The sequence below is a fragment of the Carcharhinus amblyrhynchos genome, chromosome 10 (assembly GCF_965287045.1).
Source record: "Carcharhinus amblyrhynchos chromosome 10, sCarAmb.v2.hapA, whole genome shotgun sequence".
Classification (NCBI taxonomy): Eukaryota; Metazoa; Chordata; class Chondrichthyes; order Carcharhiniformes; family Carcharhinidae; genus Carcharhinus; species Carcharhinus amblyrhynchos.
Window position 1 is genome coordinate 107305104 of NC_137333.1, and position 14496 is coordinate 107319599.

Here is a 14496-nt window from a genome sequence, read left to right on the forward strand (position 1 = left end):
CAAAAAACCTTCCTGCACGCTTTGTACAAAAACTGACCCCTCTAATGAGCTAGAGCTATAGCTATTCCAATCAATATTAGTAAAGTTAAAGTCCCCCATAACAATTACCCTATTACTTTCACTCCTATCCAGGATCGTCTCTGCAATCCTTTCCTCAACTTCTCTAGAACTTTTAGGAGGTCTATAAAAGACTCCCAACAGGGTGACCTCTCCTCTCCTATTTCTAACCTCAGCCCATACTACCTCAACAGACAAGTCCTCATCAAACTTCCTCTCTGACACTGTGATACAATCCTTGACTAATAATGCTACCCCTCCCCCCCTCCACCTCCTTCTCTACTCCTACTGAAGCATTTGAACCCCGGAACCTGCAACAACCATTCCTGACCCTGCTCTATCCATGTCTCTGAAATGGCCACAACATCAAAGTCCCAGGTACTGATCCACGCTGCAAGTTCATCCACTTTATTGCGAATACTCCTCGCATTAAAGTATACACATTTCAAACCCTGCTCCGCTTCACCCCCACGATGCCGTGCATTGCAGTCCCCATCTACGCCCCCCTCACTTTCACCCCCGCTACTCAGGATCCCACCCCCCTCTGAATTAGTTTAAATCCCCCTGCATAGCCTTAGCAAATTTTCCCCCCAAGATATTGGTTCCCCTCTGATTCAGGTGTAGACCATCACTCCTGTAGAGGTCCCACCTTCCCCAGAATGAGCCCCAATTGCTCAAGAACCTGAACCCCTCCCTCCTGCACCATCCCCTCAGCCATGAGTTCAAACTTTCCCTCTCTCTGTTCCGCTCTACACTATCCCGTGGCACAGGCAAGAGTCCCGAGATAACCACCCTGTCCGACTCGGCCTTAAGTTTCCACCCCAACTCCATAAATTTCTGTTTAATATCCCCTTCCCTTAACCTCCCTATGTCATGCGTCCCCACATGAACTATGACTTGGGGTTGATCCCCCTCACCCTTAAGAGTCCTGAACACCCTCTCTGAAACATCCCGGACCCCAGCCCCTGGGAGGCAACACACCAGCCCTGAGTCCCTACCATTACCTCTGACTCTCCTATCCGTCCCCCTAACTGTGGAGTCCCCAATCACTAGGCCCAATCTTTTACATCCCCTAACCACCTCAGCCTTCACAACAGGCTCGCCTCCTCATCTCTGTTTTAATCTGAGATTGTGCCTGAGGTTAATTCTGGATACCACATTCTCAGAAAGGGAAGGCTTTGGAGCAGATATTGAGGAGATTTACTAGAATGGTTCCAGAGTTGAGGAACTTTGGTTATGCAGAAGGGCTGGAGAGGCTGGGATTGTTCTCTTTGGAGCAGAGAAGGTTAGGAAGAGGTTTGAGATAGCTGTTGTTATCCATGAAGAGGTCTGATTGAGTAAATAATGTTTCCAGTATCTGAAAGGGGGATAATCGGAGGGCACGGATCTGAGGAGATTTACAAAAGATCCATGAGGAGACTTAGGCGAATGTTATTCATGCAGCGAGTGATTAGGATCTGCAATGGCTGTTGGAGAGTGTGGTAGGGGCAGGGTCACTGGTAAATTTCAATTGCACATTGGATCATTATTTGAAGGCGAGAGGAATGGGGAAGTCTGGGAGGTGGATGTCGGATCTATTGGCATGGTCTTTTAAAGAGCTAGTGTGGGTATGATGGGCTGAATGGCTGCCATCATTGCAGGAAGCAAGATTCTCTAATTCCAGCTCAGAGGCTGCAATTCACGCGAATAATGTGACTAGCTCTCTGCTGCGGTTTGTGAACTCAGTGGGGTTGGGGGTCAGGTGAGTGAGGGACATGCCCAGAGTTGTTGGATGGTATTGGGCTACTGTCAATGGTCATGTGACTCTCTGAGTCTGTTTGTTAACCTCACACTTTCCCTTGGCCCTCCCCACAATTCTGGCAGGTATCTGATTCCATGCAATCATGTGATGCTCAGTCAGCGGCGTGCCGTCAAGGATCAGGATATCTATGGGAAGACAGCAGACAAGTTCCTGTCCTTGATCCCAGAATGCTGTAAGCCGGAGAACCTGGCTGCCATGGAGCGGGAAGAGGAGCATGCTGTCTGGTCTAAAGGTGAGCTTCCATCCTGCAGGTAATGAAGAGTTCAGGAGAGGGTGCAGGGCAAGGGGGTAGGGGGTGAGCTCAAATTGGCTAAGTCCCAAAGGAACCAAAAGGGTTGACAGAGGGGAAGATTTTGACTGTGACACACACTGCACAGGGAGGGTAAGAAAGGTGCCAGCGAATGACCTCCTGGTGTTGACACGAGGTTTGATAATCAGAGTTCATGAATTTACAGATATTGAGAGAAGTGGATGGGATGGGATGTACCCCAGGCTACTGTGGGAGACGAGGGGGAAGATTGCTGAGCCTCTGGCGATGATCTTTGCATCATCAATGGAGATGGGAGAGGTTCCGGAAAATTGCGGATGTTGTTCCTTTATTCACGAAAGGGAGTACAGATAGCCCTGGAAATTATAGATCAGTAAGTCCAACCTCAGTGGTGGTAAATTGATGGAGAAGATCCTGAGAGGCAGGATTTATGAACATTTGGAGAGGTGTAATATGATTAAGAACAGTCAGCATGACTTTGTCAAAGTCATGCCTTATGAGCCTGATTGAATTTTCTGAAGATGATTAAACACATTGATGAAGGAAGAGCAGTAGATGCAGTATATATGAACTTCAGCAAGGCATTTGATAAGGTTCCCATGCAAGGCTTATTGAGAAAGTGAGGGGGCATGGGATCCAAGGGGACATTGCTTCATGGATCCAGAACTGGCTTGCCCACAGAAGGCAAAGAGTGGTCATAGATGGGTTATATTCTGCAGGGAGGTTGGTCACAGTGGAGTGCCCCAGGGATCTGTTCTGGGACCTTTACTCTTTGTGATTTTTATAAATGACCAGGATGAAGAAGTGGAGGGATGGCTTGGAAAGTTTGGAGGTGTTGTGGATAGTGTGGAGGAATGTCAGAAGTTGCAGCGAGGCATTGATAGGATGCAAGACTGGGTAGAGAAATGGCAGATGGAGTTCAACCCAGATAAGTGTGAAATGGTTCATTTTGGCAGGTCAAATAGGATGACAGAATATAATATCAATGGTAGGACTCTTGGCAGTGTGGAAAATCAGAAGGATCTTGGGGGTCTGAGTTCATAGGATGCTGAAAGCAGCTGCACAGGTTGAAGCTGTGGTTAAGAAAGCGTATGGTGTACTGACCTTCATCAATCAAGGAATTGAGTTTAGGAGTCGAGAGATAATGTTGCAGCTTTATAGGACCCTGATCAGACCCCACTTGGAGCACTGGTCACCTCATTACAGGAAGGATGTGGAAGCCATAGAAAGAGTGCAGAGGAGATTTACAAGGATGTTACCTGAATTGGGGAGCATGTCTTATGAGGATAGGTTGAGGGAGCTCGGCCTTTTCTCCTTGGAGAGACGAAGGATGAGGGGTGACCTGATAGAGGTGTATAAGATGTTGAGAGGTATTGATCGGGTGGATTCTCAGAGGCTTTTTCCCAGGGCTGAAATGATTGCCACAAGAGGACACAGGTTTAAAGGTGCTGATGTGTAGGTACAGAGGAGATGTCAGGGGTAAGTTTTTCACTGAGAGAGTGGTGGGTGCATGGAATCGGCTTCCGGCAACGGTGGTGGAGGCAGATTCGATAGGGTCTTTTAAGAGACTTTTAGATAAGTACATGGAACTTAGTAAAACAGAGGGTTATAGGTAAGCCGAGTAACCTCTAAGGCAGGGACATGTTTGGCACAACTTTGTGGGCCAAAGGGCCTTTATTGTGCTGTAGTTTTTCTATGTTTCTAGATCAAGAACAGCCATCAGCAATGAATGCCATGAAAACACTGGAAACAGATTCAATAATAACTTCCAAAAAGGAACTGGATAAAATATGCAAAAATTTGCAGGGCTACAGGGAACAAACAAATCAGGAACAGGAGATGGCCACTCAGCTTCTCGCGCCTACTGCCCCATTCAATCAGATCTTAGCTGATCTGATTATAACCTCAACCCTACGTTCCCACCAACTCTTCAATAACCTTTCACCCCCTTGTTCATCAAGAATCTATCAAGCTCTGCCTTAAAAATACTCGGATTCTGTTTCTGCTGCCTTTTAAGGAAGAATATTCAAAGTCTCAGGGTTGTCAGTCAGAATCTTTTTCCCAGAGTTGAAATGTCTAATACTAGGGGGCATGCACTTGAGGTGAGAGGGGGAAAATTTAAAGGAGGTGTGAAGGACAGGTTTTTTACACAGTGAGTGGTAAGTGTCTGGAACCTGCTGCCAGGGGTGGTGAAGGCAGATATGATTAGGGGTGTTTAAGGGGCGTTTCAATGAGCACATGAATATGCAAGGAATAGAGGGATATGGAGCAAGGGCAAGTTCCTGTGCTATACTGCTCTGTTAACTCTCTGAGAGAGAAAAAAATCCATCTCTTTTAAATGAGCACCACTTATTTTTAAACAGTGACCCCTAGTTCTAGATTCTCCTACAAGAGGAAACATCTTCTGCACATCCACTCTGTCAATACCCCTCAGGATCCTGGAGATTTTAGTCAAGTTGCCTTGGCTCTTCTAAACTCCAGTGGATACAAGCCTAACCTCTCCAACCTTTCCTCATAAGACAAGCTGTCCATTCCTGGTATTAGTCTGGTAAACTTTCATTCGACTGTTCCTAATGCATTTACTTATTTTCTTATATAATGAGGCCAATACTATGCACAATAATCTGGATGTGATCTCATCAGTGCTCTGTACAACTGAAGCATAACCTACTTTTGTATTCAATTCCCCTTGCAATAATAGATAACATTATATTAGCAAATTACTTGCTGTACCTGCATACGAACCTTAGAAGATTCATGCACAAGGACACCCAGATCCCTCTGTATCTCAAAGCAATGTAATCTTTCACCATTTAGGTAACAAGTTTCATTTTTACTCTTCCTGTCAAAATGGATAATTTCACATTTGGCCACGTTATACTACATAGAACATAGAACACTACAGCACAAACAGGCCCTTCGGCCCACGAGTTGCGCCGATCACATCAACACCTACCAATCCATAGACCTATCTATAACCCCCAATCCCAATAAATCCCATATACTCATCCAGAAGTCTTTTAAAAGACCCCAGCGAGTTCGCCTCCACCACCACTGACGGCAGCTGATTCCATTTACTCACCACCCTCTGAGTGAAAAACTTACCCCTAACATCACTTCTGTTCTTGCCTCCCTGCACCTTAAATCTGTGTCCTCTCGTAGCGACCATTTCAACCCGGGGAAATAGCCTCTGAGAATCCACCCTATCTATTCCTCTCAACATTTTATAAACTTCTGTCAGGTCGCCTCTCAACCTTCGTGTCTCCAGGGAAAAGAGTCCCAGCTCCCTCAACCTAACTTAGAACATAGAACATTACATCACAGAACAGGCCCTTCGGCCCACGATGTTGCGCCGACCAGTTAAAAAACAATGACCCTCTAACCTAAACCAAACCCTTACCATCCATAAACCTATCCACGGATCTCTTAAACGCCCCCAAACTAGGCGCATTCACAACTGCAGCAGGCAGGGCATTCCAATCCCTCACCACCCTCTGGGTAAAGAACTTACCCCTGATATCCGTCCTATAACTACCACCCCTTAATTTAAAGCTATGCCCCCTCATGCTAGCTTTCTCCATCCGAGGAAAAAGGCTATCACTGTCCACCCTATCTAAACCTCTAATCATCTTATATGTTTCAATAAGGTCCCCTCTTAGCTGCCTTCTTTCTAACGAAAACAACCTCAAATCCCTCAGTCTCTCCTCATAGGACCTCCCCTCCATACCAGGCAACATCCTGGTAAACCACCTCTGCACCCTCTCCAAAGCCTCCACATCCTTCCTATAATGTGGGGACCAGAACTGCACACAATACTCCAAGTGCGGCCGCACCAGAGTTTTGTACAGTTGCAACATGACGCTGCGGCTCCTAAATTCAATCCCCCTACCAATAAACGCCAAGACACCTTCCTAACAACCCTATCTACTTGATTCCCAACTTTCAGGGATCTATGTACACATACACCTAGATCCCTCTGTTCATCCACACTATTCAGAGTCCTACCGTTAGCCCTATACTCTACACATCTGTTATTCCTGCCAAAGTGAATTACCTCACACTTTTCCGCATTAAACTCCATCCTCCACCTCTCGGCCCAGCTCTGCAACTTGTCCAAGTCTCCCTGTAGACTAAGACACCCTTCCTCACAATCTACCACACCTCTGACTTTGGTGTCATCAGCAAATTTACTAATCCACCCAACTATACCCTCATCCAGATCATTTATAAAAATCACAAACAGCAGTGGCCCCAAAACAGATCCCTGAGGCACACCACTCGTAACTGAACTCCATGACGAATACTTACCATCAACCACCACCCTCTGTCTCCTATCCGCCAGAGGGTGAACCTTATCAAACGCCTTACTAAAGTCCATATATACGTCAACTGCCTTACCCCCATCCACCTCTTTGGTCACTTTCTCAAAGAACTCGATAAGGTTAGTAAGGCACGACCTACCCTCCACAAAACCATGCTGACTATCTCTAATCAATTCATTACTCTCCAAATAACTATAAATCCTATCCCTAATAATTTTTTCTAAAACTTTGCCCACAACAGAAGTAAGACTCACCAGTCTATAATTCCCGGGGAAGTCTCTGTTCCCCTTCTTAAACAATGGGACAACATTTGCTAACCTCCAATCTTCAGGCACTATACCGGTGACCAACGACGACCTGAAGATCAGAGCCAGAGGCTCTGCAATCGCCTCCCTTGCCTCCCAGAGAATCCTAGGGTAAATCCCGTCCGGCCCAGGGGACTTATCTATTTTCAAACCATCAAGAATATCTAGCACATCCTCCTTATAGAACATAGAACATTACAGCGCAGAACAGGCCCTTCGGCCCACGATGTTGCGCCGACCAGCTTTTAAAAAAAAACAACACTAACCCACTAATCTAAACCAATCCCATTTCGTCCATAAACCTATCCACAGATCTCTTAAACGCCCCCAAACTAGGCGCATTTACAACTGCAGCTGGCAGGGCATTCCAGTCCCTCACCACCCTCTGGGTAAAGAACCTACCCCTGACATCAGTCCTATAACTACCCCCCCTTAATTTAAAGCCGTGCCCCCTCGTGCTAGCTTTCTCCATCCTAGGAAAAAGGCTATCACTATCCACCCTGTCTAAACCTCTAATCATCTTATATGTTTCAATAAGGTCCCCTCTTAGCCGCCTTCTTTCCAGCGAAAACAACCCCAAATCTCTCAGTCTCTCCTCATACGATCTCCCCTCCATACCAGGCAACATCCTGGTAAACCTCCTCTGCACCCTCTCCAAAGCCTCTACATCCTTCCTGTAATGTGGGGACCAGAACTGCACACAATACTCCAAGTGCGGCCGCACCAGAGTTGTGTATAGTTGCATCATGATGCTGCGACTCCTAAATTCAATCCCCCTACCAATAAACGCCAAGACACCGTATGCCTTCTTAACAACCTTATCTACTTGATTCCCAACTTTCAGGGATCTATGTACACATACACCTAGATCCCTCTGCTCCTCCACACTATTCAAAGTCCTCCCGTTAGCCCTATACTCAACACATCTGTTATTCCTACCGAAATGAATTACCTCACACTTCTCCACATTAAACTCCATCCGCCACCTCGCAGCCCAGCTCTGCAACCTTTCTAAGTCACCCTGCAAACTATGACACCCTTCCTCACAATCTACCACACCTCCAACTTGGTGTCATCAGCAAACTTACTAATCCACCCAACTATACCCTCATCCAGATCATTAATAAAAATTACAAACAGCAGTGGCCCCAAAACAGATCCCTGAGGCACACCACTCGTAACCGAACTCCATGACGAATATTTACCATCAACCACCACCCTCTGTCTCCTATCTGCTAGCCAATTCCTGATCCAATTACCTAGATCACCCCCAATCCCATACATCTGCATTTTCTGCAGAAGCCTACCATGGTGAACCTTATCAAACGCCTTACTAAAATCAACTGCAATAGGCAGTTAATCAACTTCATAAGGCATGCCTCCCAGTCCAGGCAACATCCTTGTAAATCTCCTCTGTACACTTTCAATAGCTTCTACGTCCTTCCTGTAGTGAGGCGACCAGAACTGCGCACAGTACTCCAAATGAGGCCTGACAAGGGTCATATATACTGCAGAGCTTTTGCTGGAAATCTGAAATAAAAACTGAAATGCTGGAAAAACTCAGCATTTGTAGTGGAGAATAATCATACGGACTCACAATATTAACTCCCCTTTTCTCTCCACAGATGTACTAGTTAGTGAGGGAGACCTGATAGAGATCTACAAAATAATGAGAAGAATAGACAGAGTGGATAGTCAGAGGCTTTCTCCCAGGTTGAAAGTGTCAATTACAAGGGGACACAGATTCAAGATGAGAGAGGGAAAGTTTAAGGGAGATGTGCAGGGGAAGTTTTTCTCACAGTGGTGGGTGCCTGGAACTGCCAGAGGAGGTGGCGGAAGCAGGCACATTAGCAATATTTAAGAGGCATCTGAATGGGTACACGAACAGGGAAGGAATAGAGGGATATGGGCCGAGTAAGGGCAGAAGGTTTCTTTTAGTTTAGTTAGGGCATCATGATGGGCACAGGCTTGGAGGGCCAAAGGGCTTGTTCCTGTGCTGTACCTTCCTTTGCACTTTTGTAAATGTTTCCTGCATTTCTGTTTTTTACAGGGAAGAGCTGGGCTGTGTTCTATTTTCTCAGCTTATTCCCAACTGAATTCTAAACAAAAGTCCAAAACCCAAATCTCCCCTCCCTCTGTCATGTCATTTCTAGTAAATCACTAGCCTTTGCCTTTTAAACCAGTTTTTACTCCCCCGACAATAATTGTACTACAAACAAACACAGCTCTTCCTCCATGGCTACCATGCTGCTCAGGTTGTTTCTTGGAGAATGCACTATTGCTCCCACTCCAAAGATGAACTTATGACCTTTATGTAAAAAAAGCCAAGGCTGGAATTCTCCCAAAAAAAGTTCTAATTGTCAAATTCGGGTGAAAATTGGAGTAATTCATGCTATTTTTTCAGTGGGAGTTTAGACACGAATCTCCCACACTCTGTGCACTGCAGAGGCCACCAGTGTGAATATTATTCAATTTCAGACGGCTTATTCCCACCCTGGAGGCTGAAACCAGTGCTGATCTGTGGGCACGCATACGCAGTGGCCCCACACTGCCAGCCTACCAATGGCTGGCTAGCCCCATGGCCCCTGCATCACCGGCTCTATGAGGCCCCACACAGCCCGATCGTTGGACCCCCTGACCATTTCAGACCCAGCACTGACACCCGCACCTCCCCCCCCCCGCACCCCCGACTGTTACCTCGGGTGGGGGGAGAGACTAGTGGGCTCTGAGGCTTCCGTCCTGGAGCTGCTAATCTCATTTAAATGAGATCCAAATAACAATTTAAATGATTTCCGTGCCTCCCTGCTGATTTCCGGAGCAGAGTGGATGCCGCCAGAAATCCGGAGTTGGGAGATGCCATTGCGGTAGGAACACTCGTGCGAACCCCGTGAATCGGCTGACACGAGAATCTCCCAGCCTGCTGTATTAAAAAATTAGTGCTGTGGGATGGGAGAATAGTGCCCAAAGACCAAATAATGCCCTTCCAAATTCAGAAAATACTCCCAACAATGCTGTATAGGGACATAGGTACAAGAAGCAGCAGTAAGAAATCCAGTCCTTCACCAGCTTTGGTGAACCTTCACTACACTCCTGCTACAACAAGAATATCTTTTTCTTATGCCCAATACTCCAGCTGTGGTCTCACCAAGGTGCTGTGCAGCTACAGTAAGACATTCTTGCTCCTCTACTCAAGTCCTTTTGCAGTGAAGACCAATGTACCACTTTCCTTCTCACCACTTTCTGTATTTGTATGTTTGCTTTCAGTGACTGGGGCACTAGGACACCCAGATCCCAATCTCTCACCATTTAAATAATACTCTGCCATTCTGTTTCACTGTCTGAAGTGAATAACTCCACATTATATTGCAACTGCCATGTATTTGCCACCCACTCAACTTGGTTCCCTCATCCAAATTGTTGATATATATTGTGAATAGCAGCATCTGTGGAGAGAGAAACAGTTAATATTTGGAGTCTAGGTAACTGTTTGAAACTGGTTTGAAGCCACTCTAAATAACTGTTTCTCTCTCCACAGATGCTGCCAGAGCTGCTGAGTTTATCTGGAAATTTCTGTTTTTATTACCTAGACAGGTTTAGTTGATCCCAGTTGTCCAAGCAGAATACCCAACATTCCTTCATTCTCATGATTTTGGCCTATGTTGTGATTCCTGTACAGTTGTCCTGATGGTGCATTCTGCTTCCCTACCCACATAATGGATTCCAGCAGAGTTTCTAAGAGGTGTGGAGGATGGATCTCTGATATCCATCTCAATGTTTGATTATTAAAGGAAGGAACAAGGACTTGCATTTCTATAGCACCTTTCCCAACTCAGATGTTAAAAGGTCCCCTAAACATTATTGTGCGAAGAACCAGACAGCTATTTCATTAATGTTTATTATGGGATAAAAATTAGCCCTACTCATTGGGGAAATGTCTCTTCCTTCTCATCCTGGCACTGGGCAGATGGATGAGGGCATCCCCTGGGGTAGAGAGACGTTAGCTTCTACAGTCATTCACCGAGTCAGAGCCACCTAGTGCCTGAGAGCTGGTGTCCATGCCCCATCTTGTGGCTGACACCAGCTTTTTTTTATTTCAAAAATATACTGTATTCATAAAAAAATCTCAATTAAACCACTGCAAACCTACATATCTAAAAACTGGAAACTGCAGAAAAAGTCATTTTTACAGTCCTATACAAAATTACAGTCATTACATTTCAAAACTTAAAACTATATACGTGCCTCAGATTTTACTGTGTGATGTTATTTTTCAGATTGGCACACAGTTATGCAGGCTGAGGGTGTTCTGCAGTTAACGGGCCCTTGGTCTGCCTCCGTTGAAAGGCTTTACAGTGTGGCCTTTCCCTATTGTGCCTTTGCAGCCGCTGCCCCAGGCTTCAGCGAGTCTCTCAACACGTAGTCCTGGACCTTGGAATGTGCCAGTCTGCAACACCCGGTCGAAGACAGTTCTTTCAACTGGAAGATCTGCAAGTTTCGGGCGGACCAAAGTGCGTCCTTCACCGAGTTGATGATTCTCCAGCAGCAGTTGATATTTGTCTCGGTCTGCGTCCCTGGAAACAGCCCATAGAACATAGAGTTCTGCGTCACTGAGCTGCTCGGGACGAACCTCGACAAATACCACTGCATTTCACCCCAGACCTTCTTTGCAAAGGCACATTTCACAAGGAGGTGTGCGACTGTCTCATCAGCCCCGCAGCCGCTTCGAGGGCAGCGCGCAGTGATGTTGAGACCTCAAGCACGCATAAAAGATCTGACAGGGAGTGCCCTTCTCACCACCAGCCAAGCCAGATCTTGGTGCTTGTTAGTGAGTTGTGGTGATGAGGCATTCTGCCAGATGACACTGACAGTCTGCTCAGGGAACCATCCGACAGGATCCGCCATCTCCTTTTCTCTCGGGGCCTCCAGGACGTTACGCACTGACGACTGCTTGATTGCCATGTGGTCAAAGGTCTGTTTGTGGAAAAATTCCTCCACGACTTGGAGCGTTCTGCGGCAGTGTGGCCAGTGCCATCCTCCACAACACTTGGGACAGGTAGAACCTCAGAAAGTAGTGGCACTTGCTGTTAGTGTACTGAGGATCTACACACAGCTTGATGCAGCCGCGCACAAAGGTGGCCATCAGGATGAGGATGGCGTTGGGAAAGTTTTTCCTTCCATTCTCTGGAGATTTGTGCATCGACTTCCTCAGGACATGATCCATCTTTGATCTCCAGATAAATTTGAAGATGGCCTGGGTCACTGCTGCTGTGCAGGATTTGGGGATAGGCCACACCTGCGCCATGGACAGCACCTTGCATCGGATCACCAGGTTTTTTTCCGGTGATGGAGAGGGAGTGTTGCTCCCACAAGCCCAGTTTTTGCCTGGCTCTGGCTCATCCCACATTTTGGCACATGCCCCTGCCACTCCAAACCATATCCCGAGCACCTTCAGGTAATCTGCCCTTACGGTGAAGGGGATAAAGGATTTGTCAGCAGTTCCCAAAGAACATGGCCTTGCTCTTGCCCTGGTTGACTTTGGCTCCCGAGGCCAGCTCAAACTGCTCGCAGACCTGGAGGAGCCTGCGAACAGACGAGGGGTCCGAGCAGAAGACAGCCACATCATCCATGTACAGGGAGGCTTTGACCTGCTTGCCTCCACTACCTGGGATTGTCAACCCTTTGATGCCTGGGTCACTTCTGAGGGCCTCGGCAAAGGGTTCAATGCAACGCACAAAAAGGACAGAGGAGAGAGGGCAGACCTGACCTGAAACCTCTCTGATTCCCACCCGTTGATTGAAACTGCGCTACTGATGTCTGTGTAGAGCGGTCGGATCCAATTGCGAATTCTCTCCTCAAAGCCCATTTTGAAGAGCACATCCATCATGTATCTGTGCGATATTCGGTCAAACACCTTCTCCTGGTCTAGGCTGATAAGGCACGGATCCACCTGTCTGTGCTGCACGTAGGCAATCGTATCCCTGAGTGGTGCGAGGCTATCAGAGATCTTCCTGCCGGGTACAGCACAGGTTTGATCAGGACGGATCACTGACCCCAGAGCGGATTTGACACCAGCTATTACAGGGATTTCAGCTGATGCTGAGTTAGCTCCTCACATCCTGACTCATGTTGGTGCAATGGTCAGTCTCAGGCCTGTGTCACTTTTTGGTGACTCTGCTCTTTGTTCAGCTGGTACTAAAAAGAGTGTTTGTGTTGATCGGAGTTGCATTTCTATTGTCAGTAGATGAAAACGGACACCTTTTGTTATATTTGATGTCAGGACGGGCATCATTGGTTGGTTATCATTTATCGTCCATCCCTAGTTGCCCTTGAGAAGATGGTGGTGAGCTGTCTTCTTGAACTACTGCAGTCCCTGAGGTGTAGGTACACCCATAGTGCTGTTAGGGAGGGAAATCCAGGCTTTTAACCCAGCGATGGTGAATGAACGGTGATCTGTTTCCAAGTCAGGATGGTGAGTGGCTTGGATGGGAACCTCCGGGTGGTGGTGTTCCCAGGTATCTGCTGTCCCTGTCCTTCTAGATGGTAGTGGTTGTGGGTTTGGAAGGTGCCATCTGAGGAGCCTTGGTGAGTTCCTGCAGAGCATCTTGTAAATAGTACTGCTGTACCTGTTAATTCTCAGTTACTTCTGACCAGTTTGTGTGCTGCAAGGTTTTACCCCGGTGCCCTTATTTGCAAAATAGACAAAGGACAAATACAAGTAAAGGTTCAACAAGTTCATTAATAATAACACTATTAACCCTTAAATTACCCACATAAAACAAGAGAGTACCCGAGATTCAAGTATACCACCCACAAAGATGGTTTGGTTAAACTGCAGGCTCGATTCTCTGAGTCCTTCTGGTCTGTCATCACGAAGGTGAGTCTCGACAGCAGCTACTTCCTTCCTTCTCCCTCATTGAGTCTTCACTACTGGTATCTGAAATGTGTCTCTTTATCCCCTGTCTGCTTGCCACTCCAGAAACTTCTCTGGTTTCTGGCCAATGAGCCCCCAGGAAAGTTGGTGGTGGGGGGGGGCGGGGTGGTGGACAGCAGGCAGGCAGGGTCCCAATACCCAGTGGGTTTCTTGATATCTGCCTGACAGGACATCAGGGTCTGCCCCCAGGTGTCCATCTCCATGCTGTTGCTTTCATGTAACCTGTTATCAGATAAGCCAACTTGCAGGAACACTCGGTGACAGAATGTCTGGCCCGATCTGGGCTTCTAACAGCAGACCGGTGCATTTCAATGGGGTACAATGATCTCCTGCTAAGTATCAGTAGGGTGCAGCAACCTTTGATGGGTGACTGATGAATCAGGCCCAGACATGTTTGTGTACTGTACAATTGGCCTGCCGAGGTTTGACTGTGTTTGATTTTAATATGCCCAATTCTTTAATTTAGGATATCCAATTTTATCAACCTTAAAACTAGGCCCTGTTTAGTTTACAGAACACACTGCTGCTACTGAGTGTTGGTGGTAGAGGGAGTGTTTGTAGATGTGGTGCCAATCTAGTGCGGGCTGCTTTGTCCTGGATGCTGTTGAGCTTCTTGAGTGTTGTTGGAGCCGCACCCATCCAGGCAAGTGGAGAGTGTTCCATCACACTCCTGATTTATGTTATGTAGATGGTGCACAAGCTTTGGAGAGTCAGGAGATGAGTTACTTGCTGCAGGATTCCCAGCCTCTGACCTGATCTAGCAACGGTATTTACATGGCTAGTCCCAGTTAAATAACCCTCAGGATGTTGGC

The 14496-nt window shown here is 46.9% G+C and overlaps 1 protein-coding gene across 5 annotated transcripts in view; it reads left to right on the plus strand.

The window, feature by feature from the left end:
• Positions 1–14496, plus strand: part of fhip1b (FHF complex subunit HOOK interacting protein 1B) — a 114014-nt gene that overhangs the window by 79627 nt on the left and 19891 nt on the right. For all 5 annotated transcript variants that reach the window (XM_080197763.1, XM_080197767.1, XM_080197765.1 and 2 more), the window contains one exon: positions 1921–2090. In XM_080197763.1, the coding sequence (XP_080053889.1) occupies positions 1921–2090 (170 nt within the window). The remainder of the gene's footprint in view (positions 1–1920; positions 2091–14496) is intronic.